The sequence below is a fragment of the Carex rostrata genome, chromosome 13 (genome assembly GCF_964058835.1).
Source record: "Carex rostrata chromosome 13, lpCarRost1.2, whole genome shotgun sequence".
Classification (NCBI taxonomy): Eukaryota; Viridiplantae; Streptophyta; class Magnoliopsida; order Poales; family Cyperaceae; genus Carex; species Carex rostrata.
In genome coordinates, this window is record NC_135930.1 from 5,798,223 (window position 1) to 5,822,966 (window position 24,744).

General features: G+C 32.9%; 2 protein-coding genes and 1 pseudogene across 4 annotated transcripts in view; 1 reads left to right on the top strand and 2 right to left on the bottom strand.

Moving 5' to 3' along the window:
* Positions 1-1,309: 1,309 nt before the first annotated feature.
* LOC144564064 (mitochondrial import receptor subunit TOM20-like) overlaps positions 1,310-24,744 on the bottom strand; it is a 65,370-nt gene continuing 41,935 nt past the window's right edge. Inside the window, exons 2-7 of one of the 2 annotated variants that reach the window (XM_078313569.1) lie at positions 3,712-3,820; positions 3,340-3,418; positions 2,828-2,997; positions 2,434-2,481; positions 1,867-1,953; positions 1,310-1,733 (exon numbers count right to left, since the gene is read on the bottom strand). In XM_078313569.1, the coding sequence (XP_078169695.1) occupies positions 1,590-1,733; positions 1,867-1,953; positions 2,434-2,481; positions 2,828-2,997; positions 3,340-3,418; positions 3,712-3,816 (633 nt within the window). In that variant the 5' untranslated portion in view covers positions 3,817-3,820 and the 3' untranslated portion in view covers positions 1,310-1,589. Of the gene's footprint in view, positions 1,734-1,866; positions 1,954-2,433; positions 2,482-2,827; positions 2,998-3,339; positions 3,419-3,711; positions 3,919-24,744 lie in introns of those variants that run through there. The other variant, XM_078313568.1, reaches the window with a different exon arrangement.
* Positions 7,009-11,620, top strand: LOC144564287 (uncharacterized). 2 transcript variants are annotated; one of them, XM_078313875.1, is made up of 3 exons: positions 7,009-7,197; positions 8,899-9,718; positions 10,962-11,620. In XM_078313875.1, exons 2-3 carry the CDS (start codon positions 9,021-9,023, stop codon positions 11,293-11,295), a joined length of 1,032 nt encoding a protein of 343 aa, XP_078170001.1. In that variant the 5' UTR covers positions 7,009-7,197; positions 8,899-9,020; the 3' UTR covers positions 11,296-11,620. The 2 variants fall into 2 exon arrangements, with proteins under 2 accessions (XP_078170001.1, XP_078170000.1); XM_078313874.1 differs by having other exon boundaries at positions 7,009-7,193.
* Positions 20,766-23,458, bottom strand: LOC144563881 (uncharacterized; annotated as a pseudogene).

Consider the following 24,744-nt stretch of genomic DNA (forward strand, 5'->3'; position numbering starts at 1 on the left):
AATATGATTGGTTTTTTTTGAGAAAACCATAAGTACCGTGGAGTTCCCACGGTCTCATTTTTTTTTTTTTTTTAAAAACAGAAATTTTTTTCAGATCGTGGGTTCCCACGGTCTCAATTTTTTTTAATTTTTTTTATTAAAATATTAGAAATGTTGAATATATTTCTTTGAAAATAGATGAAATACAATATAATTTGATTTATTAGAAAGACTGCAATAAATAACCCGGATCAATATTTTTCAGTCAGATTTTTCGCGGCTGTAAGAAAAATTAATATATTTCTTTATGTGTTATTAAAAAAAAAAAATGCTTAGATTCTGAGTTATTGATCCTGGTTCAAAAGTCACTTATAGGTAATTCAAAAAATATTGTGATCTTTCTAGTACATTTAATTTATGAAAAGTTGTATCTATTTTTGAAAAAAAAACAAAAACTTTTAAGTTATTTAATGATTGTTATTCAAAAAGAATTCTCAAAATAGATATAACTTTTTATAAATTAAATGTCCTAGAATGATCACAATATTTTCTGGATTACCTAGAAGTGACTTTTGAAACAGGATCAATAACTCAGAATCTATGCATTTTTTTTTCTAATAACATATAAAGAAATATATTAATTTTTCTTACAGCAGCGAAAAATCCAACCTGAAAAATATTGATCCGGGTTATTTATTTCAGTCTTTCTAATAAATCAAATTATATTGTATTTCATCTATTTTCAAAGAAATATATTCAATATTTCTAATATTTAATATAAAAAATAAAAAAATTTTAAAAAATTCTATTTTATAAAAAAATTACACCGTGGGAACCTCACGGTCCTTATGGTTTTTGAAAAAAAAAAACAATCATATTGGTTCCGTAAAATTCTTTTTATTAATTATGGTTTATGAAAAAAATTCCAACTATTCACCACTAAAGACGATTTAAAGCACGTTTGGAAGTAGAATACCATTCGGAAAATTATTCACACGGCCTAATTGATAATCATTGATAATCATACAGAAATCCCATAATTATTCCCAAATCAACGCTTGTCATCCTGTACAATTATGAAAAATTATGCCATCCATTCAATGAAAACTTTTTAAATGTTGCTATCACCTATTAGTCGCATAAAATAATTTCATCCTAAACTCTCTCATCAATTCCAACATATGACATCACCATGTGTTATTATATATAAAATTCATACAAATTTCACATTTAATTTTACATGTATATATAACATAGTTGTTTTACTATCACAGGTGACTAATAACGCGCCAGTATCAGATTCAATATTAGATAAATTCAACCATGTACTCTCTGTGACCTCTCTCTCTACTGTATCTCTACTTTATCTCAATTCAAAACATACAATAAAACATAATAAAACCAAAACAAGAGGAAAAAATAAACCTAATCAATTCATGCTCGACAAATTCAGATTTAATAACGAACATTTCATGTCATATGAGCTATAAACCAGCTCTATTCCCTGCAAAAACACCGAAAAAACCAAAAAAAAAAGTATTCGGACCAGGATTTATCAATCTCTCAAGATAGAACTCGACCCGACTATTTTAGGGTTCCTATCTTTCTTCTTACATGGGGCTAGGAGGCGGTGGTGGCATGTGTGACTTGGCAAAACCAACCCACGCAATAACACCAACAGCAAGCACAACCCAACCAAGAATGTCATACTTCAAGTCATTGTTTGCCTTTTTCTTCTTACCCTTTTTTGACGCCTAAAAAAGGAAAAGATAAGAAAGAATCAACGTTAGATGAAATGATTGTGGCTTCATAAAAAAAAAAAACCATGAAAGTAAGAAATTTCTAATATTACCTACAATGTTTGAATATTGAATTGAATTAAAATACCTTGCTACCAGATGCAGAGGAAGCAGCTGCTTGGGTAGTTTGACTTGCAGCCATTTGCTTGTGAAGCTCCACATGCAAGTCAGGAGCCTAAAATAATTGCAAAACACTTTCAGGGAATAACTTCTATTGAAGTATCAAACAAGTTTTATGCATATCCTAAGTGTCAAAAATACCATAAGAAGTTTACCTAAGCCCTCTGCATACCCTTATTTTGTCAAAAAAATAAAGCACCAAGATTTATTCACCACACCTCCCGCAAGTTGCTCAATTTTTGTTTTCCCCTTTTTTGCAAAAAATATGGTGAAGAGAGGTATCTACAACAGCTTTTTCATTTTGAAGGGTCTTTACTCCCCCATTTGTTTTTGCCTCAGACCTATACATAACAGCATACACTACAGCAAACAAGGAATTGTTTGGGTAACCTTTTAAAAAATGTAAGATGGGACTAGTGTAGGGTTCACAAAAAAATTCCTATGTTTTGTGGGCATTTACAAGGTTGTTACCATTTTGCAAGTACAAGCAAGAAAAATGTTATATAAGTGTTAGAGAAAGATCAAAGTAAAATACCTTAGAAGCCAACTCTAGAGATTTCCTATACAGATCATTTGAAGGATCCTTTGAAGAAAACAACAAATAACATGTCAGTTCCAAAACAGACAAAAAAAAATGCATTCCTGCACTACATGAACAGCTTACATTAGTTGTATCTTATTTTATTAATTTACCAATTTATTAGAAATTTATCTTTACAAATGACGGAATTTGGTATTTTCTGTTTATTTTTATTCTTCTAAGCTGTGCCAGCAATTCATACTACCAAACTGATTTTAACTTTTCATGTCTAAGTCTAATTTTCAACCAAGGGTATTAGTGTAAACTTCATTTGCAATTTACATTTAACCTGGCAATCTCAAAAGGAACTGGTACGGTAACTTTGTCAAGAATAGTTGGAATAGCATACCTCATCGACAGCTTGTTGGAAGCAATCAGTTGCCTTATCGAAGAACACCTTAGCCATGGAAATTTCCGGTATGATGAATGCATGAGAAGTGTAGGCATTGCCGAGGCACCATAAAGCATCATGTTTTTTTGGGTTTACTTCAAGAGCCTCCTCTAACTTTGAGACAGCATCTGCAAAGGAATAAAATAAAATTAGCAATTTCTAGGGAAGTTTACTGTACAGTTAAAATTGAAAGATCTTAAAATTGCCTGAATGTCCCAAGAATTGAAGCCATTGGTATATTTTAGTAAAATTCGGTTATACCATCTTGCAAAAAATTTCCTACTTTTGCTTTTTATGAACCAAGATATTTCTCACCCAACAAAAAATATATACCAACAGTATAAATATTTATAAAGTAATCTTTCCACTAAGAAGTAAATTTTAATTATCATTGAAAATTGAATAAACACAGATGTAAATAGCTATGATCCAACAACAAACTGTTAATATAGTTTCTCAGGTTGTCATACCTTCTAAATACTTCACTCCTTCATTACCACTCTGGAACTGTGATAGTTCAAGAAGCGCACCTCCCCACCTTGTGAGATTCTTTAACAAAATAAATTAAAAGAATATAACATGATTACAACAGAATCACTGAAAAAAGTGAACAAATACAGTTGTAATTTACAGATAAGAAATTGGTTGACTAGACTAGCAATTATACTAAATTAACCTAGGTAAAACAAAATCCTTTTCATTATTTGGCAATCAACAACATCAGATTTACATTTCTGGAGGGCGGAGGTGCAAAATGTAACCTAATCAGATTTGGTCCCTGAATCGATCGAAAAAGAACAGCCTAGAGAGAGAAAGAGAAAGAGAAAGAGGCGAGGGCTTACGTCAGCATCCTGGGGATTTTGCGCGTAGGTGATTTCAGCTTGCTTGCGAGCGTGCTCAAAGAAGAGCAAGCGATCAAAGTCGTTCTGTCCCATTCCCATATCCATTTTGTTTCTCTCGGTCTTTCTCTGCCCCCCTTCTCTTGATATTTTGTTCGGGGAAGGCGAAAGAAACAAGCCGAGCTAGGGTTTATGTTTAGCAAGAGAGAGAGGAGGAAAATAAATTGTATTATAATTAATTAATTATAAGCACGGTCCATTCTGACGATACCGTTACTTTCACTGACTTGTGGACCCACAGATGCAGATGATTCCCTGTGGCTCCCGAGTTGGTGAGCTTTATGCCTTTATCTGAGAATCTATACTACGTAAATATTTTCTATTTTATATCGCATAATTAGCATTTTTATTTATCCCCTAACCCCGTATTATTATTTCTTCTTATTTATTATTATAAATAGCTGATATTTTTTTATGATCCTTCTCCTCTTTAGAATGTTGTTAATTGTATTAATTTTTAGTATGCAATTATTTTAGTATTCTAGTAAAAATATTTATTTATATTTAAAATTTAATTTACCGAATTTTTTTATAAAAATATTGTTTTAATTTATTTTGATGTATATTATTATCATTTTTGTTCGGAATTACTTTTTTTTCCTATTTTATATTTTGTAGGAGATAAAAAAAAATGGAAACTTTTTGGTACTTGTGCATTGTTTTCATTTATTTTCATTCGAATGGAAGAAAAAGGAAGTGTTTTAGAAAATGTTATATGGAGACTTTTGTGTTTTTATTTTTGTTTTATTTTATTGATGTTCGTGTACTCGTGTTGTCTAACATTTTTTTCTTCAAAATAAACCAACTTCCAAAATTATTGTATCTTTTTCGTCGATGTAATAAAGAGCATATTTTCTCTCTTTCGATAAGTCGCCCATCTTCTTGCTCTCTCGCTCTCTCACTCGTTATATTTATTAGAGTATTTTTTGTGATAAAAATAATTCTTAATCTATATGAATGAGGCTTAAATAAAGTTAATAATATAAAACTATATATTAGATTGTGCAAGAAAAATATTCATTTCATTTTATTATAATGAGAGAATGTAATGCAAACCTATCTATTTAAAATGCAAAATCAATTTTTTATCACTGTGATGAAAATATATATATATATATATATAGTCGAAAATCAAGTTGTTCATACTTTTTTTTTTAAGACTATTAATACAAGCTAGAAAACAACCATCATTTTTATAGGAAGAAAAGGATCGATCAGGCTTTCTTTTAATTGAAGCCAAAAATATACTTGAGTAATTTAGGCGGCCTAATCTTTACGATATTATAAAACTTTAATACCATGTATGATATCATTTTTATAATAATCAAAAGTCTAATTGGAAGAGATATCATTTAGAAATAAAAGTAATATGTGCAAACAAGCAAGGGTCGTGCAAAATACATACAAGCTTGTGTGTACTACAGTGACAAAATTTGTGATTTATTTGCTGATTATTCATATTTAGCACCAGACAAATGAGTTCACAACTTATTTATTAATTTGTGAATTATTCGTTTATTACACGTATTATTTACGAATTTTGCAAATAATATAAGTTGTATTGTATTTTTTTCAAAATTGTACATCTTTCAACTTTAACTTTTTAATTACTGCGACCTATTAAGAAATGTGCCTCAATATGGAAAACTGTAGCTATTTATCTCGTCTTGCTAGCTTTTACTAACCGGTTATAATTCTACTAATTTTAAGCTTAAAAAATATATATATTTGTAACTGTGTGACTGTGCCAAACTTATTTTTCTTTATATTTAAATTTCAACAAATAAAAACTTTATTAATTGAATTAATATGATACTATTTTTAGAAAATACGCTACGATAAAAAGAAACATAGAGATCAAATATCATATGACAATATTCTATGGATGGAAGTATTCAAGTTCATATTATTCAATGATAGTTACAAGTATCTTATTTTTGTATTCCGATTCGTAGTATTCAGAATTTTATTTTGAAAAAGATATTATCGAATTATATTCGTGGTATTATATTTGAATCATAAATTTTAAAACTAATTAATTTATTTCTGAAAATCGAATTTATCTATTGCATAGACGCACGAATGTTTGCATAAAGTTTGTTACGGAGGACCAGTCAACACGCATCAAGAGCCCAATCGACATAAACAAACTATAGCTGCATGCCCATGATCCAGGTCCATCCAACAATCTCTCCTATCACCAGTCAGCGGACCCACCAATCAGTCATGCGCGCTGCTCCGCTTCCCGTTATATTTATCCGCTGTACGAAACAAAATATTAGTACACACATCTCCATTTTTCTCGACACCACATGTACAAATTTATTTACGTGCTTGACCCTCAGTGTGACACGAGTTGACCTTTTTCATTTGGCACAACAGGGGATCTCACGAATTGCGTACCCCACCCCCATTTTCCCACTCTGTCTTTTCATTTTCAAACCCTTTTCCTTCCCGAAACAAAAAACGAATTGAAGTACTAAACATTTTGGAATTTCCCTTGAAATTTATATGTTCTAATACCTTTGCATGATTCGATAATTTTCCTGTAAATTTTGAGCTTTGGCAGTTTTTGCTCATTACATTGCGCTTTTTGTGTGTTATACAATTTGAAATTGAAGAAGAAGAGATCATAAAAAAAAAAAATTGGAGAAGAGCGGATTGGTGGCTTCCACCATGGTGTAGTCGTCTCGAAAGGGAATACTCCTAACATGGTAGGTTTTTTTTTTTCAGGTTTTGATATATGAATTTCTAGTTTCTGGTATTTGTTTTCCATTTTTTGTTCAAATTTCCCCCGCATTTAATATAACTCTTTTAAGGTACAATGTGGGTTATTGGAACGCATGACGATGATAGTTCTACTATTCCTAGTTCAATAATCTGGCATTTCAATAGAATTTTGTAAATTGGTTTTGATTTTAGCTTTTTTACCATTCATCTCAGCTTATGTTGTGGTTTGCTAAAAAAAGGCATGTACAAATTTATCCCCTGTACGAAACAAAATACCAGTACACACACCTCCATTTTTCTCGACACCACGTGTACAAATTTATTTACGTGCTTGACCCTCAGTGTGACATGAGTTGACCTTTTTCATTGGGCACAACAGGGGATCTCACGAATCGCGTACCCCACCCCCATTTCCCCACTTCGTCTTTTCATTTTCAAACCCTTTTCCTTCCCGAAAAAAAAAGAATTGAAGTACTAAATATTTTGAAATTTATATGTTCTAATACCTTTGCGTGATTCGATAATTTCCCTGTAAATTTTGAGCTTTGGCAGTTTTTTCTCATTACATTGCGCTTTTTGTGTGTTATGCAATTTGAAATTGAAGGAGAAGAGATAAAAAAAAAATTGGAGGAGAAGAGCGGATTGGTGGCTTCCGCCATGGTGTAGTCGCCTCGAAAGGGAATTCTCCTAACATGGTAGGTTTTTTTTTCCAGGTTTTGATATATGAATTTCTAGTTTCTAGTATTTGTTTTCCATTTTCTGTTCAAATTTCCCCTGCATTTAATACAACTCTTTTAAGGTACAATGTGGGTTATTGGAACGCATAACGATGATGGTTCTACTATTCCTAATTCAATAATTTGGCATTTCAATAGAATTTTGTAAATTAGTTTTGATTTTAGCTTTTATACCATTCATCTCAGTTTATGTTGTGGTTTGCTAAAAAAGGCATGGTAATTTCCAGTTAGCAATATAACATTTTTGTTTTGTAGTATATACTACATTATTAGCCGAATGATAATTTTACAGTATCAGAACAATTCTACTTATGTCAAAAGTATATGCCATTCTTTCATATCAGTGAATGTAGAATGAGCCTATATCAATAAATAAATGCCACTCTTTCATATATTTGTAAAAGTAGAGATTCAAATGAAATTTTCACATTGTAAACAGTCTTTTTGTTCAACCATCATTTCAAGCAGAATAACATACTAGTAGCTTGCATTTTACAGAGTAATCATTTTTGTACAGTATGCCACTATGTAATTGCTGACATAATATGGAATGAGCCTATACCAATAATATTATGTCATTCTCTTCATATATTGTGAAATGGAAGGTTTTAGTCTTTCAGATGATATTTTCATATTGTTAACAATCTTTTCTTTAACAATCGTTTCATATAGAATAATCATACTAGGCAACTTGCAATTTCTAAAATTATAAGCAAATAAAATTAAAAGTCTGACCATTACCTATACATTATTCAAAGAATCAATATCCATTTCCTTAATCAACAATTAAGATTAACTCAAGTGTATCATTGCAAATGTTTGCAAAATATCATGTATACTGCTCCAAAAGAGGAACATATTTTTGGTCCTAATACAATATAGGCAATGTATACTGCAAATCATGAAGTTCCAATTTACCTGTCATTTTTCTACTTTTTTTTTTTCAAAATAATCACAAACAATCCTCTACGCTAACTTTTTATTTTTACACAAATGAGCTAAAAGAGGGGTATCTGGTATTTTCCGCAAGTAATTGAGGAAAATAGGGGGTATTTAGCACCATTTACATTCTGTTTGGATGGAGAGTAGAGGAAGAAAGGGGATGAGAAGAATATAAGGGAATGAAATAGAATAGAAAGGAACATTAACGTATTTAACTTCTTTGTGTTTGAATGATTAATGAGGAAAAATAATATAATTTTTCTTTCCGTCTTATTTCTTGTTTGGTTGATTAAAATTTAGAATGTTAATGAGAAATTTGATGACTGTTATAGGATTGTGACAAAAAACTTGTATGAGAATTATATAGATAAGATATATGGTTGGGCTTTGTGTTATTTTTTCTAAAATATTTACAACAAAATTTATTTTCATCTGTTACACCCCAATTTGGAAGGGAAACCGATTCTATTGATTACAATGATACAAAGTTAAACCTTTCACCTCCTCTACCCTTCACCTCCCACATAATTTTGTCAACCAAACACTATTTGACAGAAAATTTTCTTTTCTTTCCATTCCCTCCCTTCCTCTACTCTCCATCCAAACAAGGTGTTAGTGGTAACATGTGAGATGTGATGCCTTTAACTTTTCAATGGTATGTGATATATTGAGGGGTAATCTGGGAAATATAACATACTTGTGCCTTTTCTTTTATAAACAGGGAAGATAATTGTTGGATTCTCTATAGACAAAATTCAATAAACCCTCCGCGCACCAACCAACATCTCAACACAAGCACATAGCAACTCATCTCTTAGAGAAAATTTATAACTGAAAACCCTGATGGAACAAATAACTGTCCCTGACAAGGATTTATCAGACAAAAAGGAAGACAACAAATATGAGCCATTCACCTTTGAACTGAAACCCGACTTGCATTACGAACCTGATAAGATAGAATACCGATCTTTTTCTTCCACCTCTTCTTCTTCAGACTCAGACTCAGACAATGATTTCATCCAATTAGACACCATTTCCATCACCAACAGTGCAATATCTCACAAGAATTCAAATCCGAATCCGTTGTTAATACCCACATTACAACCGTGTTTCTCTACTCGCCCGGTTGAGACAACAAATTGCTCTGACGTGCTGGCTTTGCAGGATGGTAATCGTATCCCTACCGCGATATTCACAACCCAGTCAAAAGCACCATTGGAATGGAGTGTGACCTCGGCTGAGTCACTTTTTAGTCTGAATATTAGCAACTCGAGCTTTACTCTAGAGAATGCAAGTTTTAATGGCTTGCCACCAGATTCGCCTGGGTCGGCAATCTCGATAGTGTCAGATTTGAGCTTTGTGGGATTTGGAGGGCCACTGGAGGCACTGGAGGAGACAAGAGAAGGTGAAAATGATGAGGTTGTGAAGGAAAATAACGTGGAATTGGTGACAGATTGCGGAAAATTAGTGAATGTCAGTGCTGCGAATTTGCAACGATCAGACAGTAGTGCTAGTAGCTTGCAGTCCTTCGCATTTCCAGTGTATGATCCATATTCTTTCATTTTGTATCTTTTACAATTTGTAGTGTATGATCTCTATCCTTCACATAGAAATTTTTTCCAAAAAGTATTTCACTGAAATTATACCAACTACCAGTACAGACAAATGAAAAAATTTCTCTTGATTCTGGGTAAAAATAAAGATATATAGGAGTGAGTTATAAACTAGATGACATGTCTGCCCAGTAACTACATGTAATTTTTTTTTTATATATCTTCTTACTGAACATCATATTCTTGGTATCAATACCACTACACCTGTTGTGTTCTGTGTTAGCTTTACATATAAGTAAACCAGTCTTTGTATATTGGTACTGTTATATACTACGCTGGTACGTAAATGCTTTCAGTTGAAGGTACCTTATAAAAGAGATACAAGATTATCCTTACAAAATCCCAACTAGAATCAAAAGTAAAACAAAGGTAATTACAGAGAATGGAGCTTTTCTTCCTTTCAATGAATTATTCAAAATAGACAGCCTGTAGTTCCAATCCATAGCTGGTAGCACCACAAACCAGCCATGGCTGGTACAGAGATATATTAGAGCAGTGTTGATACCAAAGAACTCGAAATGCTAGAATTCAATTATAAATTCCCATCAAAAAGTACAAAAAAACAAGCTTAAAAGGCAAAGTCCTAAGAAAATCTGTCAAGTACCAAAATTCTTATCAGTACCTTTCTATCCCGATAAAATGTACTAGAGCTGTGCCAAATTTCAGTTCTGTGTTTTCCTTTCTATTTTTCTAAACAAATGATATTGTTGTTTGTTTAAAAAGTGAGGCTAAGGCACTATGCATAGTGCATATTGGTCCATCCTATGGATCAATATTTCCATTTTTTTAGTCTGAACAATCAATCTAAATCATTCAACATGATCTCAATATGAAAATGTACATGTAAATCAAATTTTACATTTTTTAGAATTTTCTTAGTATTCTTTTAGATAGGTATAAAATCACTTGATCTAAAGATTCTAGACCATTCAAAAGTAATAATTTTCTACCTATCTAAATTTTTTTTTTTTTAAATAAATGTAAATTTTAGTATGCAAGTACATTTTCATAAGAAAATTTATGTTGAACGGTTCAGATCGACTATTTGAATTTTGAAAATGAAAATATTGATCTGTAGTACGGACTAATCTGCGCTATGCATAGTACCATAGCCTCACTCTTTATTTAATATCTCTTTATTAAATTTTTTTTTACACAAATGTTATTCCAGACTAACAGGAGATGAGAGAACCAATACAATTAATGTTGAACCTCAAGCTGACCTCCCCACTCTTGCCATTTCTCAAAGCGTGTCAGATAAACCCAAATCTGAATCCAAATCAGAACCTGAACCTGAACTACCGCCTTCTTCAAATTCGGACCAGCTAACGCAACCGCCACAGCCTCAGGTAATGGCAACTCTTGATAAAGAGGAACATCCTACAGTTACTGACACAACTGCCACTACTAATGAGAATTCTGATACCAATGAGGCTGTTAAAACTAGTACTGCTACCAGTACGAGTAATGGGTCTTTTTGTTCTTGCTGCTCTTTTTGTTCTTAGATTCTTTTTAGGGGATTTTAAAGAGGGGTCACATCGATTGCTAAATTTTTGAGAAACAATTACTTTTTTCCTTCTTTTTTCTTACATATCTTGGATACATGTGGTTGAGGGATGTTTTAGTGCAGCCAAACTTTTTGCAATGTTTCCTCTCCATCTATTTCTTTATAGGATCCTTAGTGGCTTAGAATATTTTATTTTATTTTATTTGTTTTTGGATTTTCACTGTGCTAAAGTAAAATGAAGGTGGAAGAGAAAACATTGGAGATTTATCCAGCTTGTTTTATTTTTTAGATTATTACCTTGTTTTGCAATGCTTGTAAATGTGATATAGAGAACTCTTTATGTAATATTGTTAAATTAAATCTTGGCATAAAGTTGCAGTGCATGTTTGCAAGTTCTTGTTGTTTACTGACTTTTATTATATGATAGTTTGGTTGTGGAGCACGAGGCGGGGGAAGTTATTTATTTCATATTTAACTGTCAGACGGGAAGCAATTAGGAGTAAAATGTAAGTTAATTCAGAATAAGTTATTTTACCTTGCGAATTAGCTTCCTTCATACTTATTCTGTTTGCAATAAGATCAAATGCTGTACTGGCCTGTGTAGAATGAAATCTGTGTAACTGTGTTGTCTCCTAAGTCCTAAGGGCCTTTCTCAAAACAGGAAAAAAAATAGAAATATGTGTTTTCTCTTTTATTCCGGTACAGATCTCAAAGCGGACTCCTTATATTTCAAATAGGCACCAAACTCGATTGGGAGTATTCCAGTAGTTACTCTATTATAAAATAAAACAAAACAAAACAAAACTAGGGAGAGGCTAAATCTTATTTCTATATTATATCTCCATATCAGTGTCATCTTTCAACCACTTATAAAACCTATATTTAGATGCTAGAGAAAGCAAATAAAAAGCCATACAATTAACATGAGAGTAAATACAAAAATTAAATATATTAGAAAGTGGATGAGGTGGAGAAGGTGAAATGTCTACTGTTATTATTTCATAACACCCCCCTTAGATATTTTATCTTATATTATACACTATTAATATTGTACTGCATGAAAAATATTAATTTGGTACTTCATGATTCATGACCAATTTGAATTAACTGATATTTTCGAATCAGTTATGCTACCTCATTAAAAACCTTACTAAGAAACTCCAGTGGGATAAAACTTAGTGAAAGGAAAAAGAGTGCATCGTGTATAATACTCCCCCTCATTTTAATGTATATCTTTTAAGCGACGGATGCTGATCTTCTGTGAAAGTTGCTCAAAATTTTTTATTGGCAATGATTTTGTGAATAGGTCTGCAAAATTGTCGCTTGATCTGATTTGACAAACATCTATCAAGCCATCCTTTTGTAGATCATGAGTTGAGAAGAATTTTGGCGAGATGTGCTTGGTTCTGTCACCTTTAATATATCCTTCTTTGATTTGAGCAATACATGCTGCATTATTTTCATATAGTACTGTTGGGCTTCCTTTGATTGACTCGAGCCCGCATTCCTCCTAGATGTGTTGGATCATTGATCTTAACCAGACACATTCTCGACCAGCATCGTATAGAGCAATTAATTAGTCATGATTTGATGATGTTGCCGTCAAAGTCTATTTTGTCGATCGCCATAAAATTGCAGTATCGCCATATGCAAACAAATATCTGGATTGTGATCGAGTTTTATGCGGATCTGATAAATATTCAGTATCTGCATACCCAACTAATTTGGACTTTGTATCTTTTTGATAAATAATCCTATATCACATGTCCCGCAAAGGTAACGAAATACATGTTTAATTCCGTTCCAATGTCTGCGTGTTGGATCAAAACTATGTCTTGCTAGTACATTTATACAAAAAACAATATCAGGTCTTGTATTATTAGCAAGATACATCAAAGCCATAATTGCACTTAAGTATGATACTTCTAGACTAATAAGTTTTTCATTCTTTTCTCGGGGACGGTAAGGATCTTCTTTTAGGGAAAATTTCCAGTGTACCCATACAAACTTTTGAAATAGCCAATATCCCATAAAACCATCATAATATCCATTATACCTATCAGAATTTAACATTCTTGCTTATATCCCCTTCTAATTATTTAATATTTTATTTAATTATTTTTAAAACAAAAATGACTAATGTACCCCTGAATTTTAACCGGAAGTATATACATGAAATTCCCCCTTGCAATCATTTAATTCATTTCTTCCTCCCTTCACCCAAATGTTTCTCCCTCGTGTCACTCTCAACTCCAGTTCTCCCACCCTTATATGCTTCTCTCAGCAAAATCAATATTACCCAATATAAAGGCCTACGTCTCCGGGATGTTAACGGAGTTCGGCAATACAAAGGCCTACGTCTTTGGGGCGTCGCAACCTCTTTCTAGGTGCGCCTTTCTATTACCCAATATGAAAGGATTACAATTGTGAACCGTGAGCCCTTACAAAACGGGAAGTCACGGCCAACGAGAGATGAGCGCCGGCGAGCCCTTACAAACAAGGGAAGTCACACAAGCTACTCGAGAACAAGAGAAACACTCAATAGATCACTCTAACCTAATCTAATTAGAGATTAGTGAAGTAGGTTTGAGGTTGCTTGAGGGATTTTGAAGTTTTAAGCTCTCACAACAATGGAGTAGGCTAAGCTCTCAGAAAATCGCTTTTAAAATGATTAGGGTCGGCTGAGGTCAGTGAGAAAGAAATATCACTCATCTATTTATAGTGTCAGCTCAAAAATGAGCTATTTGACATAAAACGTTACCAACGTTTTATCAAACGTTACAACGTTTAATTCAAATGCGATTTTATGGTTTTAGTTGTCTGACAGCTCAACAAAACGTTATAACGTTTTCAAAACGTTTGTGTAACGTTTTTGTGAAGCTTTCAGACTTTTGAAGTCTCACAAAACGTTACCAACGTTTAGAAAACGTTACAACGTTTAAATTTGAAATTTCAATCTTTGGCACAGCTGTACTTCAAATTCTGACATCTATAAAACGTTACAACGTTTCATGTTGGTACTGTACAGCTGTGCTTTAGTAGCTCTGTAGCTATTCAACGTTACCAACGTTTTGAAAACGTTACCAACGTTTTATCCCATTTTAATCAACCTCACACATACTTTACCAAGTTTCTGATTTTACAATTTGTATTCTTGATACAATTCTTCGTGATTTCTTCAGTCCAAGCATATTATACTGCAGTTCTTACTCTTATTGGACCTACATATTCTCAAAATAGAAGAAATCGTAAAATTCAATAATTGTATGTTTTTGCAAATTAGTCAAATAGCCGTAAAAGATTATTGTACGAACAACAATCTCCCCCTTTTGGCGATTTGCAAAAACATACAATGTGAGTAAGTGCATAAATCGAAAATTTTCAAAAATTAGTTAATCCAATTTTGATTTTGCATGTCAAGCCATTTGTACCAATTTCTCCCCCTTTTGGAAATCGACGAAAGGGTGAAAAATTAGCACTAATTTAAAGTGCTCCCCCTCAAATTATGCACTCCCCCTCAATATAGCAATATAATTTCAATAAATCACAATTGAAATATAATTGAGGGTATTACTCTAACATGCAAGACAATTGACAATTCCATTTTAATTCACAATTTTAAAGAAGACATGGATTGTCAATCACTAATTCAATTCATGCATATCACAATTCAATTCATACAATTCAACAATTTTGCAATTCACAAAATTTCCTACATCTCATGCATATCAACAACAATTACCAAATATTCAAGATATAGCAATTCAAGCAATTAACATTTTTGCATTCAAACCCTTAACAAGTTCACAATTCATGAGACTCAACAATTCAAGGATTTCGTGAAATATTGACAATTTGACTTTTGGTGTCAATATATATGAGTTCTTAGTTCTAGAGTGAAGAACCACATTTTGAAAATCATTTTAGCACTAGTGTTGTCACACATAATTGGTATATTGCGGAAGCGAATTTCATAATCATTCAGAGTTTGGATAATCCATAAAATTTGTGTGCAACAACTATCAATGATCCAAGCAATTTCTTTATGAGATTTAATTAAACACTCCTACCTTGTTTAATCTCCCCCTTTGTTTTTAGCAATTTGAATAAATTAGGGGAGATTTTGTATGAACTTAAGCTAGTTTAGCTTTAGGAACCCAAACAACATTTGGATTGTTGTTTCTATTCCTAAACCTACACTCTAAAGAGGTATGACCAATTTTGCAACAATAATTACAAAATGTAATTGATTGTTTTTGAGTAATAGAACCTTGTTTGAAAGTTGATTGATATTGGTATTTCACTTCATGCAAATTACTCTTTTGACTACCACAAGACCTATTTGCAACTCTAGATGTGACACTTTTGGTTTTGTTAGAATCAATTCTATTGTGATGTTGAGGAACATCTCTAGCTAAACCATTTCTTTGAGTTTAATTTTGTAAAGCATTTTTGTTTTTGATTTCATAAAACCATCCATCGGGTCCTTTGAAATAGGTTTTGTTTGACCCTTTTGGATTAAAAGTGTTCCTATCACTATTTTGAAAATTATTTTTGTTCTTGTAATTTTTATTGTTGTAATTGTACCTAAATGCATAATTTGGTGGTTTAGCATGTGAGGTATGAGAAGGTTTCACTTCGGGTGACTCTTTGTTCAAGGGAGTTTTACCCTTTTTGGTAAAAAATTGATAAGTATAATACTTATCACATTTAAACTTAAGTTTGAAATTTTTGGTGTTTGAAGTTTGTGTATGTTTCCCTTTTCCTTTTGGGCCTTGTATGTGGTTAGATTCAAATGAGGATTGACCCTTCTCGAATCCAAGACCAATTTTATTCATTTTGTGATAAGATTGACCATTGATCAAACTATCCACATAGTAAGGATCTAGACTAGTGACATTTGAAAATTCACTAGGAGATCTCAATGCCCTATTTTCGGTCTCTAAGGTTTGAACTTTAACCTTTAATATGCCTATTTCACCTATGTGCGATGTTTTTAGATTCCTAACTTCACATTCTAACATGTCATTTTTAGCAATCAATTTTTGAATAATACATTCCTTTTCAACCAAGATTCTATTGGACTCATCAATGAGAGATTGCCACCTAGGTTCATCATCATACCGTGTTAGAATCTCATTTGTGAAATTGCTTGTATCATTGGTTTCTAACCGATTGGTATACAAGTCATGTTTGGTCTCATTAATTGAACCATTATATTCTTCACCATCTTCTTCCTCATCGGTCAATTCATATTCGGTATCAAGATCATTAAGACCAAAATTTAAATGTACCTCATTAGCGGAGCTAGTTGAGGCTTCAATTTCATCACCTTCCTTGTTGATGTTCCTTGATTTGACAAGGTCTTTAAGAAATTCGATGGTGGTCTCATCGGTGATATTCTTGCTTGCGATAATCGAGTCGACATCAATTGCTGAGAGACCTTCATCTACACTTGCTATCAATGCAAGGTTTGTCTCTTGTTCCTTTTCCGACTCTGAGTTGGATTGCTCCGCCTCGCTCTCATCCGAGAATAAGGCTTGCAAGGCTTTGGCCTTTTTCTTGGCCTTGTACCCGTCTAATTGGAAGCAAGTTTGAATGGTGTGCCCTTTTCTATGACATGCGAAGCACATCACTCTTTTGTTCTTCTCTTCTCGTTCCTTGTTGTAATTTCTTTCGAGATCAAGCATGTCTTGAAACATTTTGGATAGGAGAAGGGTGTTTTTGGAGGTTTCATGATCAATTTTGTTTATAAATTGATTATTTGAGAGACGAGTGTTTGAGGAGCTAGAAGGGTTTTGGTTTTGTGCCGGAAAGGCCATGGTTTTGAATTTTGAACTTTGCTTTGGGTTTCCGGATTGCCGAAGTTTCTCTTCGAAGCTTCGTAAGTGTGCATAGAGGTCATCCGGTGTGAATGAGTCATGTGTGCCTTGAATTGCTTCTAGCGCACTCACCAAGCCGGACCATTTGTCTCTCATGAGCATGATCCTCAATAGCTTTCCTACAATTTTATTATTAGAAAGTGGTTCTCCCAATTCGGTAAATTCATTTTGGATATGCATAAGTCTATTATACATATCCTCAATGCTTTCGCCATCTTCAACCTTAAAGGTTTCAAATTTGGCTTCTAAACCGGTTAATTTGGTTCGTTTAATTTGAGTATTTCCCTCATACCGGTTTACAAGGGCATCCCACATTTCTTTTGTGGTTGAAGAGCTACCAAAGATTAAGGCAACCGATTCACTAACCAAGTTAATTATGGCATTAATTGCAAGATCGTTGTCTTTCTTGGTTTGTTTGGATTCGGGAGTCTCGATTTTAATGTTGGTGGTAGTGGTAGTGAATATTGGTGTATACCCCTTGTCAACCACATTCGATAACTCAAGAATGTTTAAGTAATTAACCATGGTTTTCTTCCAATGCATAAAATTTTTGGTCGAATTGCCAAAAATTAGGGGTTCCTTCACGGGTCTATAGGGTGCCATTTGTCAAGTTGATCTAACTCTAATTAAGTGTGCCTTAATTTGAGTAACTTGCTCTGATACCACTTTGTTACACTTAGGGGCACCGCTAATTAGCTCAAAAACTGAAAATAAATGCGATTGAAAGTAAATAGATGAGTTTAGAGAAATTTGACACGCGGGATGTTAACGGAGTTCGGCAATACAAAGGCCTACGTCTCCGGGGCGTCGCAACCTCTTTCTAGGTGCGCCTTTCTATTACCCAATATGAAAGGATTACAATTGTGAACCGTGAGCCCTTACAAAACGGGAAGTCACGGCCAACGAGAGATGAGCGCCGGCGAACCCTTACAAACAAGGGAAGTCACACAAGCTACTCGAGAACAAGAGAAACACTCAATAGATCACTCTAACCTAATCTAATTAGAGATTAGTGAAGTAGGTTTGAGGTTGCTTGAGGGATTTTGAAGTTTTAAGCTCTCACAACAATGGAGTAGGCTAAGCTCTCAGAAAATCGCTTTTAAAATGATTAGGGTCGGCTGAGGTCAGTGAGAAAGAAATCTCACTCATCTATTTATAGTGTCAGCTCAAAAATGAGCTATTTGACATAAAACGTTACCAACGTTTTATCAAACGTTACAACGTTTAATTCAAATGCGATTTTATGGTTTTAGTTTTCTGACAGCTCAACAAAACGTTATAACGTTTTCAAAACGTTTGTGTAACGTTTTTGTGAAGCTTTCGGATTTTTGAAGTCTCACAAAACGTTACCAACGTTTAAATTTGAAATTTCAATCTTTGGTACAGCTGTACTTAAAATTCTGACATCTATAAAACGTTACAACGTTTCATGTTGGTACTGTACAGCTGTGCTTTAGTAGCTCTGTAGCTATTCAACGTTACAACGTTTGTATAACGTTATAACGTTGTAATTTGTTTCTTCTTTTGACCAGTTTGTTGTTTCTGACCAATATAAAACGTTATAACGTTTTGAAAACGTTACCAACGTTTTATCCCATTTTAATCAACCTCACACATACTTTACCAAGTTTCTGATTTTACAATTTGTATTCTTGATAAAATTCTTCGTGATTTCTTCAGTCCAAGCATATTATACTGCAGTTCTTACTCTTATTGGACCTACATATTCTCAAAATAGAAGAAATCGTAAAATTCAATAATTTTATGTTTTTGCAAATTAGTCAAATAGCCGTAAAAGATTATTGTACGAACAACAATAACCTCTGCTGGGATTACATCAATTCAAGCAGTTGCATTTAAAGCTGGTACATGTGATTTAATCACTCTTTTTGTATCAGTAAATGCATCTGGTAACTCATTTGTTATTCTTTGCAAATGTATAATCTTTTGAACTTCTGATTCACATTAACCACTTTGGGGATCAAGATAAGATATTGATAATGCATTCCAAGTTACTTCTTGTTTTATCAGTTTTTCTTTTTCTCCTCCTAAGATTGAAAATATTGTCTCATCAAATTGACAGTCAGCAAAATTTGTTGTAAAAACATCTCCAGTTAATGGTTCTAAATATTTAATAATTGATGGAGAGTTAAAACCAACATAAATTTCCAATCTTTTATGTGGTCCCATTTTTATACGTTGTGGTGGAGAAATTAGAACACACACAACACAAACAAAATTTTTAATATGGGACAAGTTTGGTTCTCTTCTAGAGACTAATTGTAGTGGAGAAAATTTATGATATGCAGTTGGTATTAATCTAATAAGTGCAGCAGCATATAAAATGACATGTCCCCATGCAGAAGATGGTAGATTACATTTCATAAGTAATGGTCTAGCAATTAGTTACAATATTTTAATTAATGATTCAGCTAAACCATTTTGTGTATGTACATGAGCCACTAGATGTTCTACCTTAATCCCAATTGACATACAATAATTATTAAATGATTGGGATGTAAACTCTCCTGCATTATCAAGCCGGATTCTCTTAATTTGATAATCCGGAAAATTTGCTCTCAACTGGATTATTTGTGCTAATAGCCTAGCAAATGCAACATTTCTTGTGGCTAATAGGCAAACTTTTTACCATCGAGTTGATGCATCAATTAAAATCATAAAATATCTAAATGGTCCGCATGAAGAAGAAATAGGCCCACAAATATCTCCTTAAATTCTTTCTAAAAATGTAGGAGATTCATTTTTAATTTTATTTTTAGATGACCTAATTATCAGTTTTCCAAGAGAACATGCTGCACATGATAAATCTTTTGATAATATTAATTTCAGGTCCTTTAGGAGATACCCATTTGCACTTTCAATTATTCTCCTCATCATAATGTTACCTGAATGACCTAATCTGTCATGCCACAAAGTAAACATCTTTGTGTCAAGTAACTTCTGGTTACTTATCATATTTGATTCTATTGGATTTATGTTTGTACAATATAATTCAGGGGATAAAGCTTCCAGCTTTTCTAATATGATCTTTTGGCCATATTCAATAGATGTAGTTTGGAGATACTCAATATTATTTTTAGTCATGGTTTCAAGATGATAACCATTACATCGAATATCTTTAAAGCTTAGTAATTTTCTTCTTGATTTACTAGAGTATAATGCATCATTTATAATTAATTTTGTTCCTTCAGGTAACAAGATATAAGTTCTTCCGGAGCCCTCAATTAAATTACTAATGCCAAAAATTGTATTAACATGTGTCTTTGAGGGAGACAATAGAGAAAAAATATTTCTTGTTTTTTAGTATTGTGTTTGTTGTTCCACTGTCTACTAGTCATTCATCTCTAATATTTATCATAGCTCTTTTGGAGTCTCCAATCATATTATATTTCTTTTGAACATAAGAGAAAATGTATAAGATTAAATAAAAGGAAACTAATTTTATTTCATGATAAACGTCAACTTACAACATATAAATAAAAATGAAACTAATTTTATTTCATGATAAACATCGACTTACAACATATAAATAAAAACTAAACTTATTATAAAGACTAAAAAAAAACTATTTCATAATATTATCAAAAGAGTCAGAAACATCTAGGTGTGTATCCATAAGCAAATCATTTGGGTCATTTTCAATGAAATTTGTTTCTACTTCTTTTCCCTTTTTCTTGATGGATGCTTGGTAGAGTTCGACTAAATATTTAGGAGTACGACATGTGCGTAACCAATGGTTTGCCATGCCACATCTATAACAACTATTTTTAGATTTCTTAGAAGATAGTGAGTTCTTTTCCTTTTCACATCTCCTCGCATTATTTTCATTTGATTTAGGATTATGACCAACACGTCGCCAAACATTATTGCGACCACGTCCATGACCTCTTCTGGGGCTGCGGCCACGTCCTCTTCCACGACCTCCTTTAAATGATGTTGCTTTCTCTTCAGGGAATGATGTCGCATTCGCTTTAGGGAATGGACTAGAACCAGTGGGTCGTGATTGATGATTTTTCATCAGAAGCTCGTTTTTTGTTCCGCAACAAGAAGACATGATATCAATTCTGAATATTTTTTAAAACCATGTTCTTGATATTGCTACTGTAAGAGCAAATTTGAAGCATGAAATGTAGAGAATATTTTCTCTAGCATGTCTTCATCAGTAATTGTTTCTTCGCATAATTTTAATTCATAAGTGTTGTGTATGCCTCTCATCTCATCATATATTTTCATCAGACTTGATTTAGCAGGATGTTAGGAATAGTAGGTCATGTTTGGCAGGCTATATTAAGGAGGAAGAATTAGTATTTTAGTATAGGGTATTTTAGGATATGTCATTTATAGTATCTCTTTTTAGAGATTTATGTTGCTATAAATTATGTCATTTGTACTTTATGTAAGAATGAAGTTCAAGAAATACAATTAAGTTTTCTCATAATATTGTTTCTCTTATTTCTTGCCTCTCCTTCGTCAAAATCCTAACAAATTGGTATCAGAGCCATCTTCGTTGCCGGCAATCAATCGGTGATTTTCAGGGTTCTTTGTTTCGCTGCCGCTTAGGGTTTGTTGATTGCCACTCCAGGCTCTGTCGTTCTACCTCCATCATCCAATTACGTTCTGTGAATTTGTGAGCCACGATAATTCCTCTTTGATGCACGACTTTCATTTGGTGGACCGCGTGAAGATCAATTCCTCTATGTTTTTGGGATTTGTGTGCTACTCAAAGGTTAATTTATTAATTCAGCAACTTATCTTTTGGTGATTTGATCATTTGTGCCGTTACAGAAATTTGGTATTTGAGTACATTCAGAAATTCGATATTTGAGAAATTGATAATTAGAAAATTTGTTGATTTGGTGAAATTTGTAATTCCAAATCTCGGTGTTATGATGAGTTCAAATTCAATAATGTATTCGATGACACAAGTAGTTTTGCGCTTTGGCAAGTTCGGATGAAAGCAATATTATCCAATTTGGGCGTAAAGGCTGCAATTTCGGGCAAGCCTAAGGAGTTGGAAGGGGAGACTAAAAATAAAGATTGGGAGATTATGAATGACAAATCTCTCTCGACTATCCAGTTGTATTTGAGTGATTCAACTCTTCAAGAAATCCTTTGAGAGACTACAGCAGCTGATGCATGGAAGAAGTTAGAAGGGATCTATATGCGAAAATCGGTTACTAACCGGTTGCATTTGAAGCAAAGGTTCCATTCTTTCAAGATGGTAGAAGGTACATCCGTTAAGGTCCATATTTCAGAATATACCGCACTTCTCAATGACATGGAGAGAATTGGTATCAAGGTGGACGATGAGGATAAAGCTATGGTTCTATTGTGTTCGCTGACTAAGTCTTACCAAGGGTTTAAGGAAACCATGCTTTATAGCAAGGAATCAATCACCTTTGAGGATGTGAAAAAATAATTTGTTGGTCAAGTCCAACATCAATAGTGATTTGTTAAGGGCCGAGAATGGCCATCAAGATGTTGGCTTGATTGTCGAGAAGAGAAGAGAAAGGGGGGAGAGCTTGACTTCATCATCGACCTATTCGAGCTCTAAGCACAAGAACCTAATTTGCAACTATTGCAAGAAGAAAGGACACATCAAGGCCAACTGTTTCAAGCTCAAGAATAAACAGAAGGTGGACCAAGGTGATAGTTCTTCAGGCTGTGCTAATTTAGTTGAAATTCAAGTTGATGATGTGCTTTAGGGGTTTATTTTGGGGTTTTGTTTCAGGATGAGATTTCAAGTCAAGGGGAGGATTGTTATGTATGCCTCTCATCTCATCATATATTTTCATCAGACTTGATTTAGCAGGATGTTAGGAATAGTAGGTCATGTTTGGCAGGCTATATTAAGGAGGAAGAATTAGTATTTTAGTATAGGGTATTTTAGGATATGTCATTTATAGTATCTCTTTTAGAGATTTATGTTGCTATAAATTATGTCATTTGTACTTTATGTAAGAATGAAGTTCAAGGAATACAATTAAGCTTCCTTATAATATTGTTTCTCTTATGTCTTGCCTCTCCTTTGTCGAAACCCTAACAAGAAGTTATGTGAAACATTGCGGAATTATACTCACTCACAGATTTAAAATCTTGTAACCTTAAATGAATCCATTCATAACGAGCTTTTGGGAGGAGTACTTGTTTTTGATGGTCATATCTTTCTTTTAAATTTCTCCATAGTTCTGACGGATCTTTCACCGTTAAGTATTCAGTTTTTAAATCATCATGGAGATGATGATGGAGAAATATCATTGCTTTGGCTTTCTCTTGCTGGGAGGTATCATTTGCATCTTTTATTGTTTCTCCAAGATTATTTGCGGTAAGGTGGATCTCAGCATCGAGAGTCCACGGGAGATAATTCTTGCCCGATATATATCAAGGGCAGTGAACTCAAGTTTTGTAAGGTTTGCCATAAGGACTACAAAATATTAAAAAAAAAATTCTACTATTATTGACTAATTTAATTAAATATGCATTTGTGTTTGATAAATAAAAAATAAAAATAAAAACGATTGAAGAAAAAGAATCTTAATAACTTCAGATTATTAAGAGAATTAAGTATTGGAGACATTTTATTTATTTGATAACTTTCGGTTATCATAAATATCAATAACTTCTAGTTGTTAGGTAAAATAAAAACATTCACTGGCATACAATATCTTCTGGTTATTATTTATGTGAGAATTTATGGTTTATATAAGAACTTCTAGTTCTTCTTCTTCTTCGTTCTTTTTTTTTTCTTTTTTTAATATATAAAAGCTTTGGCTAAGAACTTCAGGTTCTCTTGTATAAAAAAATTATGATTAAGAACTTCAGGTTCTCTTAGAAAAAACTTCTAGCTATAGTATGTCCAAAAGCTTCTGGCCATTATCATGTACTTGCTTTATCATTCTCTTCAGGGAATGAAAACATTACTCTCATTCAATATAAAATAAGAAAATTTCACCCAAGAAATAAAAATTATTACTAACAGTAAGGTTATGAAATGTAATCTAAAGAGTAGTTTCTTCTTGAGAAAATCGTGTTGCAATTTGACTATAGAGAACTCGTGCTTCTACTGAAAATGAAATCCCGTCACAACTTGACTAGAGCAAACTCGTGCTGATAACGTATTATAAAATAAAACAAAACAAAACTGGGGAGAGGCTAAATCTTATTTCTATATTATATCTCCATATCAGTGTCATCTTTCAACCACTTACAAAACCTATATTTATAGACTAGAGAAAGCAAATAAAAGCCATACAATTAACATGAGAGTAAATACATAAATTAAATCTAATAGAAAGTGGATGAGATGGAGAAGGTGAAATGTCTACTGTTATTATTTCATAACACACTCTCATATATAGAGATATATTTTTCAATTTCCTATTTCTCTATACAGATTAATTTAAGTCATACTTTAAGTTTTTAAACAAGATGTAAATTATAAGAATTAAAAGATGAAGTAAGCAACTTGATTTTCCTTAAATTTAAGCAACGACCAAACATGGGCTAATTAGAGAATCATTGAATTAGTTTCCTTTATTTTGCTA

Bases quoted from the DNA above. Each gene is read 5' to 3' on its own strand.
- LOC144564287 (XM_078313875.1), top strand. From the start codon at position 9,021: ATGGAACAAATAACTGTCCCTGACAAGGATTTATCAGACAAAAAGGAA. The intron at 9,719-10,961 runs GTATGATCCATA...ATGTTATTCCAG, and splicing joins CAGTCCTTCGCATTTCCAGT to ACTAACAGGAGATGAGAGAA.